General features: G+C 34.1%; 1 protein-coding gene and 1 long non-coding RNA gene across 3 annotated transcripts; one reads left to right on the top strand and one right to left on the bottom strand.

Annotated features, from left to right (window-relative positions):
- Positions 1–1,087: 1,087 nt before the first annotated feature.
- On the bottom strand, positions 1,088–8,651 carry LOC116181767. 2 transcript variants are annotated; one of them, XR_004147328.1, is made up of 4 exons: positions 8,494–8,651; positions 8,373–8,439; positions 1,667–8,298; positions 1,088–1,620 (listed from the first exon to the last, which is right to left on the bottom strand). It is a non-coding gene; the product is annotated as an uncharacterized LOC116181767 (long non-coding RNA). The 2 variants fall into 2 exon arrangements; XR_004147329.1 differs by lacking the exon at positions 1,088–1,620 and having other exon boundaries at positions 3,002–7,857; positions 8,024–8,298.
- Positions 8,652–16,665: 8,014 nt separating this feature from the next.
- On the top strand, positions 16,666–18,124 carry LOC116181768 (transmembrane protein 183B). Its single transcript, XM_031502197.1, has 2 exons — positions 16,666–16,868; positions 16,917–18,124. The coding sequence occupies exons 1-2, from the start codon at positions 16,817–16,819 to the stop codon at positions 17,948–17,950; spliced, it is 1,086 nt and encodes a 361-aa protein (XP_031358057.1). The 5' UTR covers positions 16,666–16,816; the 3' UTR covers positions 17,951–18,124.
- Positions 18,125–18,470: the final 346 nt, after the last annotated feature.

Below are 18,470 nucleotides of genomic sequence, written 5' to 3'. Positions count from 1 at the left end.
AACAATCAATCTCACAAAATGATTTTATCACAACAAAAAATCCGTCGTTTACAGAAAGTAATAAATTCACTACATGCAACAATTTCTGAAATAAAAACTGAATTGCAAAACTGTCGTTCACTTAACATATGTAAAGGTGGTAAGTCTTAGTGACTTATTAAAGGAAATCATAAAACTACAAAAAGGATCAAAAGCAAAACATTACTCTGAAACAATTAAGAAATTTGCAGTATCGATGCATTTCTACTCCTCGCATGCATATAATTTTTTGCGTGGATGCATGACCTTACCACATCCACGAACTATTAGAAGTTGGACTGCAGAGGTTAATGCAGAAGCTGGATTTACAATGGAGACATTGCGACAAATACAAGTGGATGCCAATAAAGTTGATCATTGTGCAAAAAGAGTGAATGATTGTGTAACATGTAATGGGTGTAAGGAGATTGCTATAGACTTTAATGCACCTAAAAATGGACTAATTGCAATAAAAGATTACGGTGACTACTTATTTGTGCCGTCAGAATTCACAAAAACATTATGCTATGCTGCAGAGCGGATATTACAAAATGTGTTGCAATTAAAATTAACCAAAGATATATTTAACAAAGTATTTGTTGGTACAGTTCAAAGTGTAGGCTTAGATTTATTCAATAATTATAAAAATCAATTCCAAAATCATGAATCAAATCTGTCTAATTTAGAATTACATTTCAATAATTTACTTTCCCTTATTTTAACTAAGTATGTAGCTGTTAGGATAAGACATATGTGTATATTATTAAATGAAAAAGAACGAGGAACAAACATACGACAAAAATGTACAAAAATGGTGTTATTTCGTGGACAATAAATATTTGTAATGTTTTTTATGATTCTTATTGTTCACACGTTTTAGGGCAAATAGAAATCTTATAAGGAGGAGACAAGTAAAAATATTAATTGCAGTCAACAGTTCAAATTTGCCGCTCTTTGAAGTAATAAGCATGGCGCCCACATTTTTGATTCAACTTCGTTTTGACAGTGCCAGTCTATGTGATTAAAAGTCTCTGGTTTTATGTTGGCGACAAACATAAAGTATATAACAAGATAGCATTGGATTATTCTAAAGTGGTTTGTAATTCTATGGTAATTTCTTTACTTATATTTTTAGTTATTTTAAAGAGGCAAGAGAATGAGAAATGAATGATTTGTTTTTGAATGTACATTGTACAGTGGTCGGTAATTCAAAAAATTATGGAGGATGATGAAGAGGAATTTGATTGCATTCCAAGCATTTGGATAATGTCGCCATCTGCAATGAGGTATCCTGATAAGGGAGCAGCTAGTGCTACAAAGTTCGCAAAAAATTGTACATACCCAGAAGATGACTGGCTGACTATAAAAATTACAATTGTCAAGGAACATTATGATGAGTTCTACTAGAAAATAATGCTCATTCTATAAATAATATTCATGGATGTAGATACTTTCCTTTTTATAACTGATTATGGCAGAAGTATTGAATTTATATTTTAATGCGCACTAAGAGGCGATCATCATCGTCAGCAGAGAGCGAGAGTACCGAGAGGTCATATCCGCCCCCCACCAAAATAGCAAGAAATTCGCCTAGGAAATCTCCTAGAAATCAAGGCTTTAAAAGAAACCTATATATACAACTACCTACCCTTCAGTGGCACCCTCCACCTCAACAGCATCCTCAACATCAATGAGGGCATTACCAGCACCATATAAAAGTATGTGTAATATTTCAAAAAAATCACACTTTTGTATATCAGATAAGCCAGTCACTCTGAAAACATTGCCGCTTGGAGTTTGCCACTTATCGAGTAAGTCTTAAAAACCACTGAATACAGTAAAAGAAATTTATTTTTATTTTTAGAGTCTGTACAACAATTGAGTGGCAGATGATTTTTATTGTACACCATGCCCATCCTCTTCTTTAGGAATTTATTTGGTGAATACAGAAGACACCAGCTCTTGTGTGGAGTGGGAAATAGAGCAAATTGTTCATAAATATATTAAACTTAAATTAAAAGATTCAAATTATGTCCTTTTTCCTATGCACCATTGTTAGTGGGTTATTCTGCTTCAATCAACATTTATATTTAGTGATAAAATATGAACATTTAAATATTATAGCTATAGTATCATAAGTCTGTATATATTATTAATTCTTTTACATAATACCTGCCAACAGCCATTACTTTTTTGACTAAAGAAAGAATGAAAATTTATACCCATAATTAACAATAATTAATTTTTTTTTTGCATTTCACTTAACCGATACCATTAGGTATATATCTGAATATTTCCCTCCTCGAATGGTTATGCAATATAACTGCTTGTTAATTTTTCTTTTAGATAATGAGTTGGACTGTGGTGGAGTTTGTGGAGACCAAAGAAGTGGAAGCTGTTCCAACCAAATGGATTTTTAATGGTCAGTGTTATTGGCCACCACAAGCTAGGGACAAAGTTTTACATGAAATTAAACAGAATTCTCAACCAAATACTTGCTGGCCATTGTATGACATCAGAATTTTTAAAGATAGCACATATAGTAAGGGACAATCTGTACTTGTAAATAGAATACTTTTTATATAATAAACTAATTGAATTCATGATTTTGTAGAGGACTATGGTATTGCATGTAAAAAGTCTTCCAACGCGCAATTTACATCTGATCTTAATACAACAGATGACGAACACGTTTCTACTAAAAGAAAAACAGTACCGTCTAGAAGGTATATGGCAGATTCTACAGACAGTGAAGAGGACACAATTGTTATGAAGAAGCCACCTGTGCTGAAATGTAAGGTTTATTATACATAGAGAATAACTGGTACCTAATATAAGTATCTGTGTATAGATGATAATCAGTCCCAAAGAAATAGTAAGAAAACTTCAAAGGCAACAACAGACAACAACAATTTACACATAATAAGCAATCAACTTGTTACTCCTAGCTCAGTCGGTACTCTATCAGTTAGTGAATTTCGCCCGGAGGCTGTAATTCGATCTAAAAGCACCACATGTAGCTGTACATGTCAATTACATCAATCTAAAAATGGTATGTATATTTAGTTTTAAAATTGTTCTAAAATTACACTTTATTGTTTTTAAATTGACCAGCCATTTCACAATGTGTGTATTGTAGTATGTGCTTTTTTTTAGAAAACATGTTAAGAGAAATATTAAGGCAATTAACAACTATGAAAGCTTCACTTCTTCAGTTTAATGAGGATGTGCAAAAACTTCATGGCAACAAAACGAAAGAATTTTATAGAGAAAATTTTTTGAATAATTTCCATTTACCGATTAACGGAGAAATGGAACTGAAGGAACTGGATTCTTATTTAAAATCTGACATCAATTTCAAGGGGACGGTAAGTAAAAAAATGTGTAACGCTACTTCCTTTGAAATCCCTTATATCCATAAAATTTCTACAGAATTTCCTTAAACTTTCCTTTTTATTATTATTTATTACTACAATTTTAAACTGATTCAGATACCTATTCTGTTTTAGGTCGAAGATATTTCAAGAATTGGAGGTTCCAATATTTATGATTTTGTTAGGCGGTCTTTGAGTGTACTAATTACGGACGAAGTAGCAAAAGAATATTCCTACTATGGGGTCAAAAAAAAGAAAATTTTCAAGAGCTTGAGATTGTGTGATCTTTTGTTAGGTAAGTGACCTTAGAATTTTATATTGTTAATAGTGACTGCACACATTTTAGTGCGCACCCCAAGGCGATACCAATATTTTAATTACAGAAGCCGCTGCAATATCAAACTTGAAAAGTGATAAGAAAGCAACTGAGGCGATAAAAAAATGGCTGCGAAGAGCCAAGGAACGACACGATGCTAAGAAGTAGTTATATTAGGTATATTATATATGTATGTTGAATGATTGTTAATTTTTTTAGAAAATGGTTTGTTTTTTATTTATGTTTTACAACGAATAAAATTTTATTTTATTATCTATGTCTCCTTTCTTTATCTAATTTGGTTGGTAAAACAAGTAACGTTCTATGGATGTCCATCCATGTGAAATGTTACAATTATGTATGTATGAAGTACTTCCAGTGGATATCCAAAAAGGATACATATGTGGATTATACATGGATGTACAAGTTTGTGTCATCCGTATAATCCTATGGACATCCATTTTATGTACCATATCCAAAAGTGGATATACATAAGATAAAACAGATGTCCATTTTTGTATTGCAAATGGCTGTCCATAAGATATGTTTGTGTTGTCTGGGTTGTACCAAAACTTTTACAAGATTTACTGGAAAGTTTGCTCTCTGTGTTATAATTGTAAAAATTGGTAAATTGTAATTTTATGAGCAGTAAACCTAATCAAGATTCTTGCTAAGTGTAGAAAGTGAAACTTAATAGTTATAGTTGGAAAATGTGTATTCTAGAGTAGCTGCCAGCAAGCAATTGTACTTGACAAGTTCTTGTAACAAATTCGATTTTACTTATTGATTCAATTAAGTTTCAATTTTTTTCTGCCAAAATTAATGTCACAATAATAACCGAATATTTGATTATAGAACTAAATAGTTTTCTCTTGTTGTTAGGTCAAGCATTATAATGGGGCCTAGTAAAGAAGACGTTGAATTGGAATAAGGAGAATGCATGTATTATTTTTATTTTGTTGTTATATTGTATGAGTTAGTGTTAGTATTTTGTATGTATTTTATTTATATTTGATTTTTATAAAATAAAATTTCCTTTTTTCCTATTTAATAAATGTTTTGAATCTATTTAATAGCTTTTTTATGAGAAAAATATTATATTAATAGAACAAAAAAGTTTACTCAGAATGTATTAAACATATTATACTTTATACATTTTTAACAATATATGCAATATTTATTAAAAATATATTATGTGTGTTACTTGGGTCCCACAAGCTGTAGAAAAGAAAAAAAACCAAATCAACCCAAGGTACTTAGGCGACCGACTGCAGTAGAGAAAAAAACTCCGCAAAGAAAACGACACAGTAAAGAAAGCGGTTAGAACTCCCTAACCCAAAGAATTTCACCTTCAAAGAACTTTCTTAGGTCTTCCAGCTGCCAGAAAGGAATGCAAAATTGGGTATTGACATGCCCGCGCGTAAAGATGGAAAATTTCGCCGTCGGGTATCATCAAGTAGTGATGGGTCGCACGTGAGCGGGTCGAGCGTGGCACAGTTGAGTGTGCTGCGAACGAACGACTCTAAAAAAAAGAGCTTCCAGCTCACCAGCACATTTTGGTGTTGCTGTTGGTAATCGTGTTATTATACGTTTGAGCCATGAGTGCAAGCACAAGCACACTGCACGGTTCGTTCCTTGTCATTCAGATTACACTTTGTGCAGCTACAAACGCGCACAATTCGTACGCACACTAACAGACACATCGCTCATCGGCATTCACTGCATCAATTAAATCAAAACATTTTTCTTTCTTTGCTTTCATCGCACGTGCCTGACGAGTAGGTACCTATTTAATACCTACGGCTAATCCAAATCTATATAACGCAGATAGTAGCAAAACAAAGTGAGCGAGGAAATGTAATTAATGTGATTTTGCTGTTATAAAAATTACTACAACGTATAATTATACAATTATACTACAACGAGAAATAATTGTATTTTACCAAAATCTAACACAATAATTCAAATCACAAAAATTGTCAGTTCATTGGTGATCATGATAAAAGGAAGAAAAATTAGAAACGCTCAAACCTGTAATCTGTATCCTACATTTTTAAAAATACATACCATTGAACATAATTTTACATTAGACTTCGCCGAAGAAACATTCTCTCATAAAGATGTGCTTTGCAAATGTATCCAAGTTCCTGACTATGATGGAAATTTTTTTTGTGATGCCTTTACTGCACCAAATGTGAAGTTCAATAATGTAATAATATTTATGAATTGTGTGCATTTTGTATTAAAATCATCTTATTTTTTAGCCAAATAGTTATGCAGTTGTCTATGATCTTCCTGTATCTGAGAAGGATGGAGAGCAGTACACTATCGTTTTAAAGAAATGGCTTCACCAAAAGGACAATGTCACTTACTTAAGTTATCTGGCATTGAAAGAATACCAAAAATCATTTCGCTTGAAAAGGAATCCAGACAAAACATGGGCAGTAACATCAGTCATGGTGGTAGGATATTACTACGGTACGAAAAAATGATTGGTATTGTGTCACCTCCATTTTTGCGTTTATAATGTATATTATATATACTTAGACACTTACGAAGATGCAAAAAACTGAGGTAGAAGAAGATACAGCACAAAACAAAGTTACTACCCAAATTGATGATTTCCAGTATGAACACCCAAAAGACGATTCATTATCACCTTTACCTCTTCCTAGTATAACTCCTGCTGAAGATATATCAACTGCTGCTGAACAAATATCAAATATTGACATGTCGTTGACAGATATACCTGTGGTGATCATTCCTTCTCAGCAAGATAGAACCTCGCTTCATTCTAATACTCCAGATCTGCCTTCCCCAATGGATAGTGTTCTTACAAATGAAGCAGGTATATTATACGTGTTCTATTAAATGAAGTATGTCTTTACATATCTTAATTGCAGTTTATAGTTTGCTTCAAAATATTCATGATAGTGGTGAAATGCGATTTACTATTACAAAGTCATACAGACCGATTACGATTAATAGCCATAAAGAAAAAGTTAAACATTGCGCAGATCCACCAAAATGTACCAGTTCTATCAACGGAACTGCCAATCAAAACAATTGATGAACTAGAACTTTTTGAGCAGGAAGCTCAATCGACAGCATTGGTAAATATCTTTACTATGTATTTGGTAAAAACCTAGGTAAAAACTTTATTATTACATTTTATCTAGCTTCAACTATTAAAACGTTCAAGCGGGTCAAATGAAAGAACTACAATTTTTAAAATGCTTTCAAAGGTTTTTGACTTTGCTACCATTTGCTTGTGGAGGGGTCGGAAGCAAAATCACAGTGTTGAAAATTTACAGTTAATTAAAGTCATGCCTGGTAAGAGAAACTGATTATACGCGAATTGATATTTTATGTTATTATTCTGTAGAAGCAGTTCGTGATTTAAAAGACCAAGCAATTGAGCAAGCTGAAATTGATTGGTTCCGTTCTGCTCAACAAAGATTTTCTAGAAGAAAAAATGTTTAAATAGTTAATGTTTAATGCGTATATTTAATATTCGAAGTATATTATCATCGAGATTATCATCTTATTTGTGTTATGTTATATGCATTGTATAAGTTTTGAATTTATATATATTTTATAATGTATATATTGTAGGTAGTATCAGTAAATATTGTTCCTCATTATGCTTTCTCGCATTTGATTTATGAATTTTGTTGCTTTTATTTGTGTAATGTTATTTCTTGAAGTGTAGTAGTTTGTTCCGATATTTGAATTGTATTGCTTTATTTATTCATAATATATGTATTTTACACATTTTTCCTTTATTCCTGCAGCAAAGGCAGCTACGTAAGAAGAATGCTTACAGGTAAAACAATTGTGATGACTGATGAGGTTGTTACGTATCTTTACATACCCATATATGTTTATAACAAAACAATGATTAGGTATGTATAAATGTAAATATTTAAATGCAACTTAAATCTCGTCTTCAAGTTATGGTACTTCGGCTCAACTGCACAAAGTTAAATTAAATTGAAAACTCAAAATGTATGATAGTATACTACTGCAGCTGTTGTATCCAAGCCTAAATCTACACACACAACACAAGATTGTAGATGTATAAAAACTTACCGCAAAGATTCTTCGTTCATAGAGCTCTGTGAACGGAGATGCACATTCAAACCATAACTGAAAATAATATGTTACTTGGAAATAACCTACCGAAGTGGCAACGGTAATTCAACATAAAATCTGATGTTACTACAGTCTTTGAAACAGAGATGAACAGCATTTACCAAATTTACAGTAAATAATCGTGACTTTTGATTAGAAAAACGTGAATAGTTATACCTACACAAAATGAAGTAAACAGTTTGAAGTTATAGTGACTTTAAGTATAAATAAATTACGTAGATAATTCATAACAAGATGGTGGCGATGTCTAGACATTATCCAAATGTTGTCGTTTGACAGGTAGATAGATTTAGGTACGCATGCTGACTGCTGATGCCAATTACGACACTGAACTCCTTTCAGGTTTCATGTAAATGGATTGACTGACTTCGATATAACAGAAATAAATATTTCCAATTCCAATTCCCATATTATTTGTCAAAGTAAAACCATCAGCTACAGAAATACACGCTTTAGAATGCAAATCTCTCCAAAGTAATCCACACAAACTGATCAGAATTATAACTCACCCCTTAGCCAAGGTAGAAATGATCCACAAAGAATGATCTTCTTTTATACCCCCACAAATACGGTACACTAAAAAAATATACAGGTGTAGAATCTTGTACCAATGATACTTGTAGTAATTACCCCTCAGATAAATGCAAAATCGATGGATGAGGATATTAAGATTCATCACAAGGCACAGAAGAATGTCACAAAGCGACTTCGCTGTGCTTCGCACTTCGCCAACGCACAGCATACCCGCCAAAGGCTAAAGAGGAAGTCCGAACCACAGACCATCAACGGGTCCGAACTCCGAAGTAGTGAATAATTTGTCATGCGCCGAGAATAGTAGATTACATACCGAGCTGGGAGGTGGTTCATTACCTACCCCGAGGGCTTAAGGTACCTCACCGACGCGCGAAGCGCGGAGGTGAGGTATAAGCGCGAGGTGTTGGTTATGAACCACTGACCAGCGAGGTTTGTATACTATTTTTTTATAGAAAGCACTCGTACCACAGAACAATTACTGTTCTGTGATTCGTACGGCTACGTTCAACGAATGGCAATGGGTCTCACATTGAGAAAACTAATGGAGGGAATATAATGGTAGAGGGGGTAAGAATTTTTGTAGACGGAAGTTGCCACAGATAGAGGCCACTCGCGTGGATAGGTTCCCGTGAAGGTACATTTTGGCCGACATTATTTGACACATGAAAACCAAACGCGGGTCCTGTCACTGTCAGTTTTCCACCAAATTCAAATTTTATTAAATTTGCCATTTTAAAGTACCTAATAATTTCGGATCGGTTTGTGCTCTGGTTTATATAAATAACTAACTGCCGCATCGTGTTTTTATCACACGCAATTTTGTGAATTGAGAATGATTAGCTGCGTATCATGCAAAATTTCTCATAAAGGGAAGAAACAGGGCATTTCCTTTCATCGGTAAGACATGTCATTTATCATGTTGTAGGCGAGGTTGTAGGTACCTAGTTTATGTTTCTTAGTTTTCCAAACGAACCAATAATACCATAAATAAATGGTTACCTAACATTTGTAAATATATCTCAAGAACAGCTCTCGAAATTTGCTTTTGTGCTCACAACGCTTCATTGACTGTGATTTGGATTTCGACCAAAGGTTGCACCGGAAAATGTTCATCAAATATCTCGTCAAATATGCAGTAGGTAAGTACTATCAAAACTTGTAATGAACCTAAGACCAACCAATCAATTGTAGCTATTGATCAACACAGTGGATTTAATGGGAGTTGTCAAGTTGTAGTGGCTATAGTAAACTGGCCTTAATTATACTACTGGAACACATCGATGTATATTTAGATTTGTAATCAATGATTATATTAAATCTGCATACTTTCCCATCCTTGTCTATTTTGTTTACTTTACCACGAGCATGTATTTTACTCCTTCTATACGTTTTTATTGTTATTATTCCTATTAGTGGAAAGAAAATTATATCTCTACGCCACTGAAGTGAGACGCTAATGATAACGGAAGTGGTGTGGTACTTTAATCACAGTAGAGGCCACTTTTGGTTCCCGTGGTCTACGCATATATATAAGAGAAGTATATGGATAAACGAGTGGACACGCCTATCGCCAACGTTAGTGGATGGAAATATACTTCTGTCATTAGTTGGGAACTAGGCGCTAATGCGTTTGCCTGTTATTATATGTAGTGTTATTTACCAAGCATTTACTCCAGTTTGACATAACGGATTGAGGTTAAATTGTTTGTTTTGTTTATGAGTTATTGAACTTTTGTTTAATTTTAATTTTAATAGTAAAGAAGCCTTTCGTAGTTATATAAATCAGTATACGTAAGTGATACACAATAATTGTAAAGGAATACCTAATGTTTGGCAATTTTAGTGTGTTCATTATTAGAAATAAAGAAATGCAGGTACTTGTGGGAAAGTGGATTCTTCGGTTTCATGGCACAAGTAAGTTACAATGCAATTATCTGCAATCAATTCATTTATGCCATACTTGTTATTAGATATTCCCAAGTGAAAAAAGCAACAAGAATCGGTGACTGCAAGCATGTGAACTATCGGAATTCGATGATGTAAAAACAAGGTTGTGTTCTCGTCATTTTAACCGCTATGACTGCATTGATTTGGATGCATGCAAGCATGATGGGGGCACGAAGTTATATGGGGGTCACTAACACCTAAAAGATTTCCAACTCGACAATGTTAATTTTATTTTAAAATCAGTAAATGTCTTTAATTTAATTGTGTTTCTTTGAACATTGGTAATGTATCACTTTATATTATTAGCTGATGCGAACTTATCCAATTTCAAGTTATATTCAAGATATAATCCCTATAGGTATATTATTTCAATTGCAATTTAAGTTTCTAAATCGTTACAAAGTTTGCCTTCGAAGTTGAAGGGTGTAACCGTAAACAAACTCCGCTGAGGAAGCTCGAAAGTTCTCTGTGAAAATGCTACAGTTTCCAAGCAGAACGATACGGAGTACCTTGAACCAGAACGCACTGGGTGGCACGTGAGCGCTGATTTGAGTTGGCAGTGAAATCATTCAAGTAGGCCATTGACTGCAGGTCCCGAATCCTTGTGTGCCGAAAACAATGTTGAGGGCACAAAAAAGGGAAGATTCAAATTGTCGTCTCTGATCGGTGAAGATGCTAGTAGGGGAATCGAAGCGATATAGTCAACAGGTAAGAAACGCTTCGGCGGCGATTGGTCTTGGGAGGGTGGGCCCCGGCCAGCTAGTATACTTATCTAAAGACATCACAGGATCAGACAATAGTGATAGGAGTCGGCAGGTTGAATGGGGCCATTGTGGTGAATATGAACCTGCATGAAGCGAATAGAAGTCTGGGTGAAGTTTCCGAATGGTGCGTGGTTGTGTTTACATATGGTAATTGCACACAATAATGGTTTAATAAAATTTTAACCCTTTTTCGAGTTATAGGTTATGAAATTTGAAATTGGCGCTACTTAAAAGTAGGCGGAGAGAAGTAAATATTTACTTGGGGAGTTTGCGCATAAATACAGAGAGTTCAGGACTAAGGAATAGGGCAGCTCTCTTTTATGGCGAACAATTTGCACATTGCAATCATAGGCGGTTATCCATATACTTCTCTTATATATATGGGTCTACGTCTGGCCCACAGAGTTGTACATAAGTAATAAGAGAGACAGTCTTGTAGCGAAAAATTGAACCTTGCGCAGGCCGTTGGTGAGTGTGCGCAGTAATCGACAACAGAACCGGCTTCAAATTAAATGATCCTTAAAGCAGGTTCGGCTTGAGAATAATATGGTTTCTCATTGCAACAAATTTGAAAAGAAATTCAATGTGTGGTGAATGATGTTGTTAACACTGTGTCTTGAATAAATAAGAAACATTACAATCGTTAAGAACTTTTAATACAGTAGACTACAATACAAAGCTGGTAAGGGGCTTACATCAGAATCGAGAAAAGATTTTTTGAGATTCTGGTATAAAGGAAATCGTATATTTGTCGTGCGATCGAGTTTAAAGATCTATTTATGCACTCAGTGAGTAGGTATAAAAATAAGCAATGAAAGAATAAAATAAGGAAATTTTATTTTGGTGCGGGACAAAATTTCAGGTGTGCAATGCCAAAAACACAGTTTGAATACGGGTAGCCACAAAGTCGACAAACTTCAAATGCCAATAACTCAAATATCTCAAAAATGGAGCATCGGCAGAGGGTATGTATGTATAGTGGCACCACGCTCAGAAGGTCCCTGACAGGGTGTATCCGAGGACGTTGGAAATTTAGACTGTACATTCTCATGCAAAATTTGACTCTACTAAATATAAATAAGTGAGCCACGCGATATGAGTTGCATTACTTCAAAGGGAAACAGTAAAATTAATAATTTTATTTCAACAAAACGTAAACACATGTAAGATTGTTAGATGTTCATGTTCAACACAATTTACAATTCTGATGCACTTCTGCTGTGTAAATATGGACAGTTATTGAAACAATCACATTGAAATTAATAACACTCACATTGACTAAATTAACACACAACTTTTAACTTTTTTTCATTCATTATCGTCACTTGACCACTAATCATCATCGGAACTGCCGGTGTTCACAATAAATTGTACATTGTCAATAAATTCATTTCTCGTAGGAATGTTATTTGCTTCTAACCAAGAACGTATCACTTCCTTACGATTATTCATTGTTGGTGGCTTATTTATTTGAACACTGATAAGGTGCGTGAGTTCGCTGGTAAATTTGGTATAAGCTGCTTCTCTAACCACTGCATAAAGTTGGTATGATTCATATCACCGTAATAATCCCCCGATTTACTGTGCGACATCCTCTACAAAACCAGAACGACTACCAGCATACTACGATGTACCTCTGACCAGCCCTATTATAAACTATCTGATTATTAGCATTTACTCACTCCGTACGATGGGTGAATATAGGTTTCGTGCAAGTATATAACGGGTTTCTTGTCACATTCAGGTTGTTCATTTTCTTTTAATCTTCTTAAATAATGAGATGCCATACTACAATGTCACTTCTTTCCATTACCAACGTACGTTTGTCCCGACACTTCTTGTATCGAAAACCAAGTTTCAACAATTGCTTGCGAAGAGTTTTCCTTCCACCCATATATTTGATCTTTTCTTGCACTTTTCTAGGAGCATTTTAAAATAACCTTTATTTATGTACAGATCGTCGCCTACTAAACATTGAAATGGCGGTAAAGAGTATAATGGGCATGCTTCAATTATTGCTCCAAAGCGTCTGTTTATTTACAAATGAATCTGAAGCATCTGAAAAGTTATTGCTATTTTGTTTTGTGATTGTAACTGAATGCACCCAAAAATCGTGCTGATTCCCTTTTACGCACTGCGCATGAGTCCCAACGGCTCCGCCATTAAAAGTCGGTCACTGTAGTTGGAGTTATTTTTCCACGCGCAGGGTCGTATGTACTGCCTCCATGTATGATCGAAGACTGCCTCTCTATTTACTTATATACAACTCTGTGGTCTGGCCAAGCATTTGATTCCCTCCATTAGTTTTCTAACTCAATGGGGTCTCACGACAAAATCCAATATACAGAGTACTGCAAAATTAAAATGACACAAATATTCACGTCACACACTAATGACAAATTTAAGCGTGCGCAATCTCAAATTTTTTATTTCTTAAGATAATTGAATGAAATGTTGTATTTTAGGCACCTCAAATAAAAGTAACTGATGCCGATAAGACATTTGTTTTGCGTATGCGCAATCCGATTTTTTCACATCTCCGTTAGTTATGAACCGAATTATGTAGATGAAATTTTGTACCTCGAATAAAAGTAACTACTTAATGCCGAATCAAAAAATGCGCTATTTCAAATTTTTTATTTGTTCAGATATTTACAGGAATTTTTTTTTATACATATACTAAAATAATAGAAAAGGAACAAATTACATATAACAACGGTGTTTTAAAACATAGTAAATTTCGTCAAAAGAATTACAAAAAAAGTAAAGTTCCTAAAATACATTCGGCTATGCCTTTTTGGATTTCTAGACTGGCGATTCGTGGGTAAATAAACTGGGTTGAGCGGGATTCTCCAGTTTTTTTGCCGCTGCCATGATTCTGGCTTCATTTCCCCAAGGACCCATGGTTTCTACAGCGATTCCATTGAAAATAAACGTAGGTTCTAATCTAAGGTAGCGTAAGTATTTTTCTTCCTGAGTTCAGTTAAAGCGGCTGCAGAATCTGCTTTCTTCACCGAGGAGAAAAGATATGAAGGACATAAGGTGTCAACACAACTAAAGTCCCATGCCAGACATCGTCCTTTCATCCAAGGTGTTAAAGTTTTCCCAATGGGTCGTTTTTTTGTATATACGGACCTCGAATAAAAGTAAAACTAATGCCGATTCAAAAATTTGTTTTAAAAGATGCACTGATCTGGTGGGACAGAATCAATCCCTTAAGGTGTGTTGTAAAAATTATGTATACTATGTGGGAAGATCTCGAGGATCGTTGGGTATTCAGTTGTATCGGATTTTTTGAACAATAAATTTGACAGTCTCATCGTTACGAATTTAGGGCTGCGCGATAATAGAAATTTACTATCGATTATCGATAATAAAAAATTATCGGTAAAATCGATATATAGATTATCGATATAATATCAGTTATCGATATAATATCGAGATTGTCCGATATTGCTATTATAGATATTGTCCATTGTCGATAATTTTTTAGTATACTGTATTCATAGCGACAAGCGACAGGCAATCCACTGCGATGGAAAATGGCCGTGAACCGTGCTAGACCCATCTTACGTTTCGATTGGGTTCTCGTTCTCGAAATCCTTAAAAGTTAAAATATCCTTAAATGTACCGCAAAAACGGTAGATCTGGTAACACTGATTCAAACAAAATTAAAGATATTAAATTCGGCTAAAGACTAATTACTAAAATAATGGATTATGATGTATCATATCGTATCGCAGCTCCAGTCTGATATTTTCTGTAAGTATTTCGATAATTATCCATTATCGGTTATTATAGATTCTCGTTAGTCTTTAATCATCCAGATATTATCCATACTTCGATAAAAAAGTATCAATATACAGGGTGTCCATAAATGGTCTATGCAACGCGCTACCATAGGGATTCTTGGTATCAAAATAGGACGATTTAACCCAACTTACCTCTATCCAAAAGTGCTTCGGTAAGGCGCTATCTACCGCCAGAGATTAAAAAAAAAATCGTTATTTTTATTTTATCGGAAAATGGTTTTTCCGATTAAAATGAAATTCGGGATGTGAATGTCTAACGTAAAAAGGGTCTTTGTGATATCATCGTTTTGATTGTAGTTGCTATGTAGGTGGTAAAATACTGACCATTCACATCTGAAGAGGTCTAAAACTTTTTTACTACTATTTTGACGGTCCTGAATTTTTAGGCACTGATAGACAGTTTACTTGCAAGCATTTTTTGTCTCTTGATGAATATCGCTATCTGTGATGGTTTACGAAAAAAAAAATTTAGACATGATGAATGGCATGCACCATACATGCGATTGTTCCTCAAAAAATCGGATGACATTCCAATCCCGAATTACATTTTAATCGGCAAAACCATTTTCCGATAAAATAAAAATAACGATTTTTTTTTTAAGTCTTTGGCGGTAGATAGCGCCTTACCGAAGCACTTTAGGATAGAGGTAAGGTGGGTTAAATCGTCCTATTTTGATACCAAGAACCCCTGGTAACGCGTTGTACAGACCTTTTAGGGACACCCTGTATATTTACTTATCGATTATTGATAATTATCGACAATCTGTAATTATGATTATTTCCTTCATGCAGTAAAGTAAAAGCATTAGAATTGCTAAGGTTACTGTCCATATTTCAACGATTAATTTTCAAATGTTAAAACCGCATTGAAAATCAAACATCAAAATTTTATCGGGATTTTGTTACGTGGCAAATTGACTCGACATACTTCTAAACAAAACATTTTACGAAAACAAAATCAAAATTTAATCGGTTATTTTTTTTCGCGGATGCGAGTATATACACATAAGTAAAAGTAGATATTTAATTTGAGAATATTATATTTTACAAAAGTCACACTTCTTTTATATCAAAAACCAAAAGTACCATTCGTTCTCGAATCTTCAATATCATCTAATCAGCCATATCCTTATCCATTAAATAAACTTCATTGGGAGCATATTTACAAAATCATAAATTTGGGTACTCCGTGTACAAATTATACCATGTAAAATAGATGGTGCCGATACTTTTGATGAAAACACAGGGGATTTTTCCTAAATAGGTAAGATGTTTTATTTTGAGATGACCGTTCAATTTGATATGGCACAATTGATTTGAGATGTTTGATATTTGACGTGCGAGAAAACAATCCCCATCTCAAAGTAAATTCTTAACCTCCTTTTTAGTATTTATATTACTACGAAAATAATTTGAATAGAATGTTTACTCTTATTTCAGATGCTTGCAAATGATGACTCAGAGATCTGAGATCAAAGTAATAAATGAACTGTCCCGAAGTCGCTCAGTAAGAGTTGTTGGTTACGCCTCTGATGAGCACGGCACTGTAAAACGTGAATCTGCGTGAATTCGAATTTAAGCTGGATTCACATGCATACGAAATCCGACGATACTGTAATCTGAAAGGCGTATGATTGGTCAACAATTTCGAATGTCAAGCACATTTGAAATTGTTGACCAATCATACGCCTTTCGGATTACAGTATCGTCGGATTTCGTATGCATGTGAATCCAGCTTTACGGTGGAGTAGATGGCGTTTCGTTGTTGTTGTCTTCTTATGCAAATATGGCGCCTGACGTAAACTCCAATATGTTACTATTTTACTCTTACTTCAGGAGAATGTAATTTTAAGTTAGCTTGTATGTTCCCTATTACACTCACGACTAGGAACGAAAATGTTGAAACATTATAAAAAGACCAACAGACAACATTCCAAAAGTTTTGGAGGTTAACCTAAACTTTTTCCTTCCATTTGTAAATAAACAATATTTCTAGATGTTACAATAAACGACTTTGCTAACGCTGTGGTATGTTCGAATCGTCCAAAAAAATCTACCAATAATGTTGTTAAGCAAGAATCTGAAAAAGCTTGGGATGAAATAGCCGATGACGAAAACTTTGATTATGTACGTGAAATGAATGAGGATGGTACTTACATTTTAGTTTTAAGACAACAATGCCAGCAAATTAAAAAGTCAGACAAGGAACCTGTTGACAACGTTCAAATGTTTAATTCACATCCGTTAGACATTTGGTATTTAATATCTGAACATATTCGACCTCAAGATGTAGGAATATTTGCTGGTATATGTAAAGCTTCGTACGCTGTTGTCTGCTCGGCCAAATTTTGGTTTACCTTGTATAAACGTTTTTATAAATATTCTTCGTGCTTACCTATTCATTTGCAACGAGATCACATGGTGCGATTGTATGGTTTGCGTACCTCTGTGATACGTGCTTTATATTTTATGTATCCACCTTTTGCTAATCGACTAAAATCAGTTAGACAATGTATGAGACATCCAGCTACTTTAGTTAAGAAACAGTGTGTGACTGCATTTTATAAGCAAGGAATTGAACTACTGTACTGTTTTAAATTTAAAGAGTATATGCGATCATTGAAACAAGTTCCATGTAAGCAAAATGTGATAGATGTGCTTGAGGATGTAACTGCAAATCCAGATGAAAATTGTTACATATTATTGATCAGCTCTAAACGTCTGATACCTATCCCCTGTGTTGAAGGATTGATCTTAAAATCTGCACTGTTAACTTTATCGCAGGGATTTTGTTATCAGCGTTTACAGTTAGAGTTTAGCTCTCAGATGCATGATTATTCTGGTAGAACGTCTGGTGGAAGTGATCATACATCAATTGTCTTTGATCATGTTACTGGCGTTAAAATTATAGATTGGTGGGATCCACAGTATCCGTATAACCATAACTTGAAATATTCTTTGATGGATAAAGACGAGGAAGAGGAAGATGAACTGAGTAATAATTATGAATCATTATTCAGTATGATTTAATTAAAGTTGATTATTCGTAATGGTCTAAGTAGTTCCTTGTATTATGATATAACTACAAGACTAATAGGTCATCTGAAAGCAGGTTGTGATGAAAATCAAACAAATTTTATGGTTACCAGATTTCGTACACTCTCTTTGTCTATATTTCTTAATAAAAAGGGTGATTGTTATTTTGTTATTGTTTTATACCTATTATGCTGTATTATTTGTAAATCTTCAAGGTACTATCATTGTATATACAATGGTATTATACAGATACAGGGAATTTTTTTAAAATGTATACGTATATACCTACATCTGGACTATGTAAAAAAAAGGATTAAATGCATGGAATAGATGACTACAATAGGCAACCAATCAAATTCACACGAATTTGTTTTAAATGATAGTCTGCGTCCGCTATAGGAACAGTAACTTGAAGTGTGTTTGCCATATGTGGGTTAGCTATTAGTCTTTATTTTTATTAGCATCAAATTGTGATTTTTTAACACACGACGATAAGGTTGCAATAATTATGGTA

This window comes from Photinus pyralis, unplaced genomic scaffold (assembly GCF_008802855.1).
Source record: "Photinus pyralis isolate 1611_PpyrPB1 unplaced genomic scaffold, Ppyr1.3 Ppyr1.4_unclustered_Scaffold1910, whole genome shotgun sequence".
NCBI lineage: Eukaryota > Metazoa > Arthropoda > Insecta > Coleoptera > Lampyridae > Photinus > Photinus pyralis.
This window is presented reverse-complemented; position numbering and strand designations above follow the sequence as displayed.

Excerpts from the sequence above, each read along its gene's own strand:
- LOC116181768 (XM_031502197.1), top strand. The coding sequence starts at position 16,817 with ATGTTGAAACATTATAAAAAGACCAACAGACAACATTCCAAAAGTTTT. Across the intron at positions 16,869-16,916 it reads ACATTCCAAAAGTTTTGGAG|ATGTTACAATAAACGACTTT; the intron begins GTTAACCTAAAC and ends CAATATTTCTAG.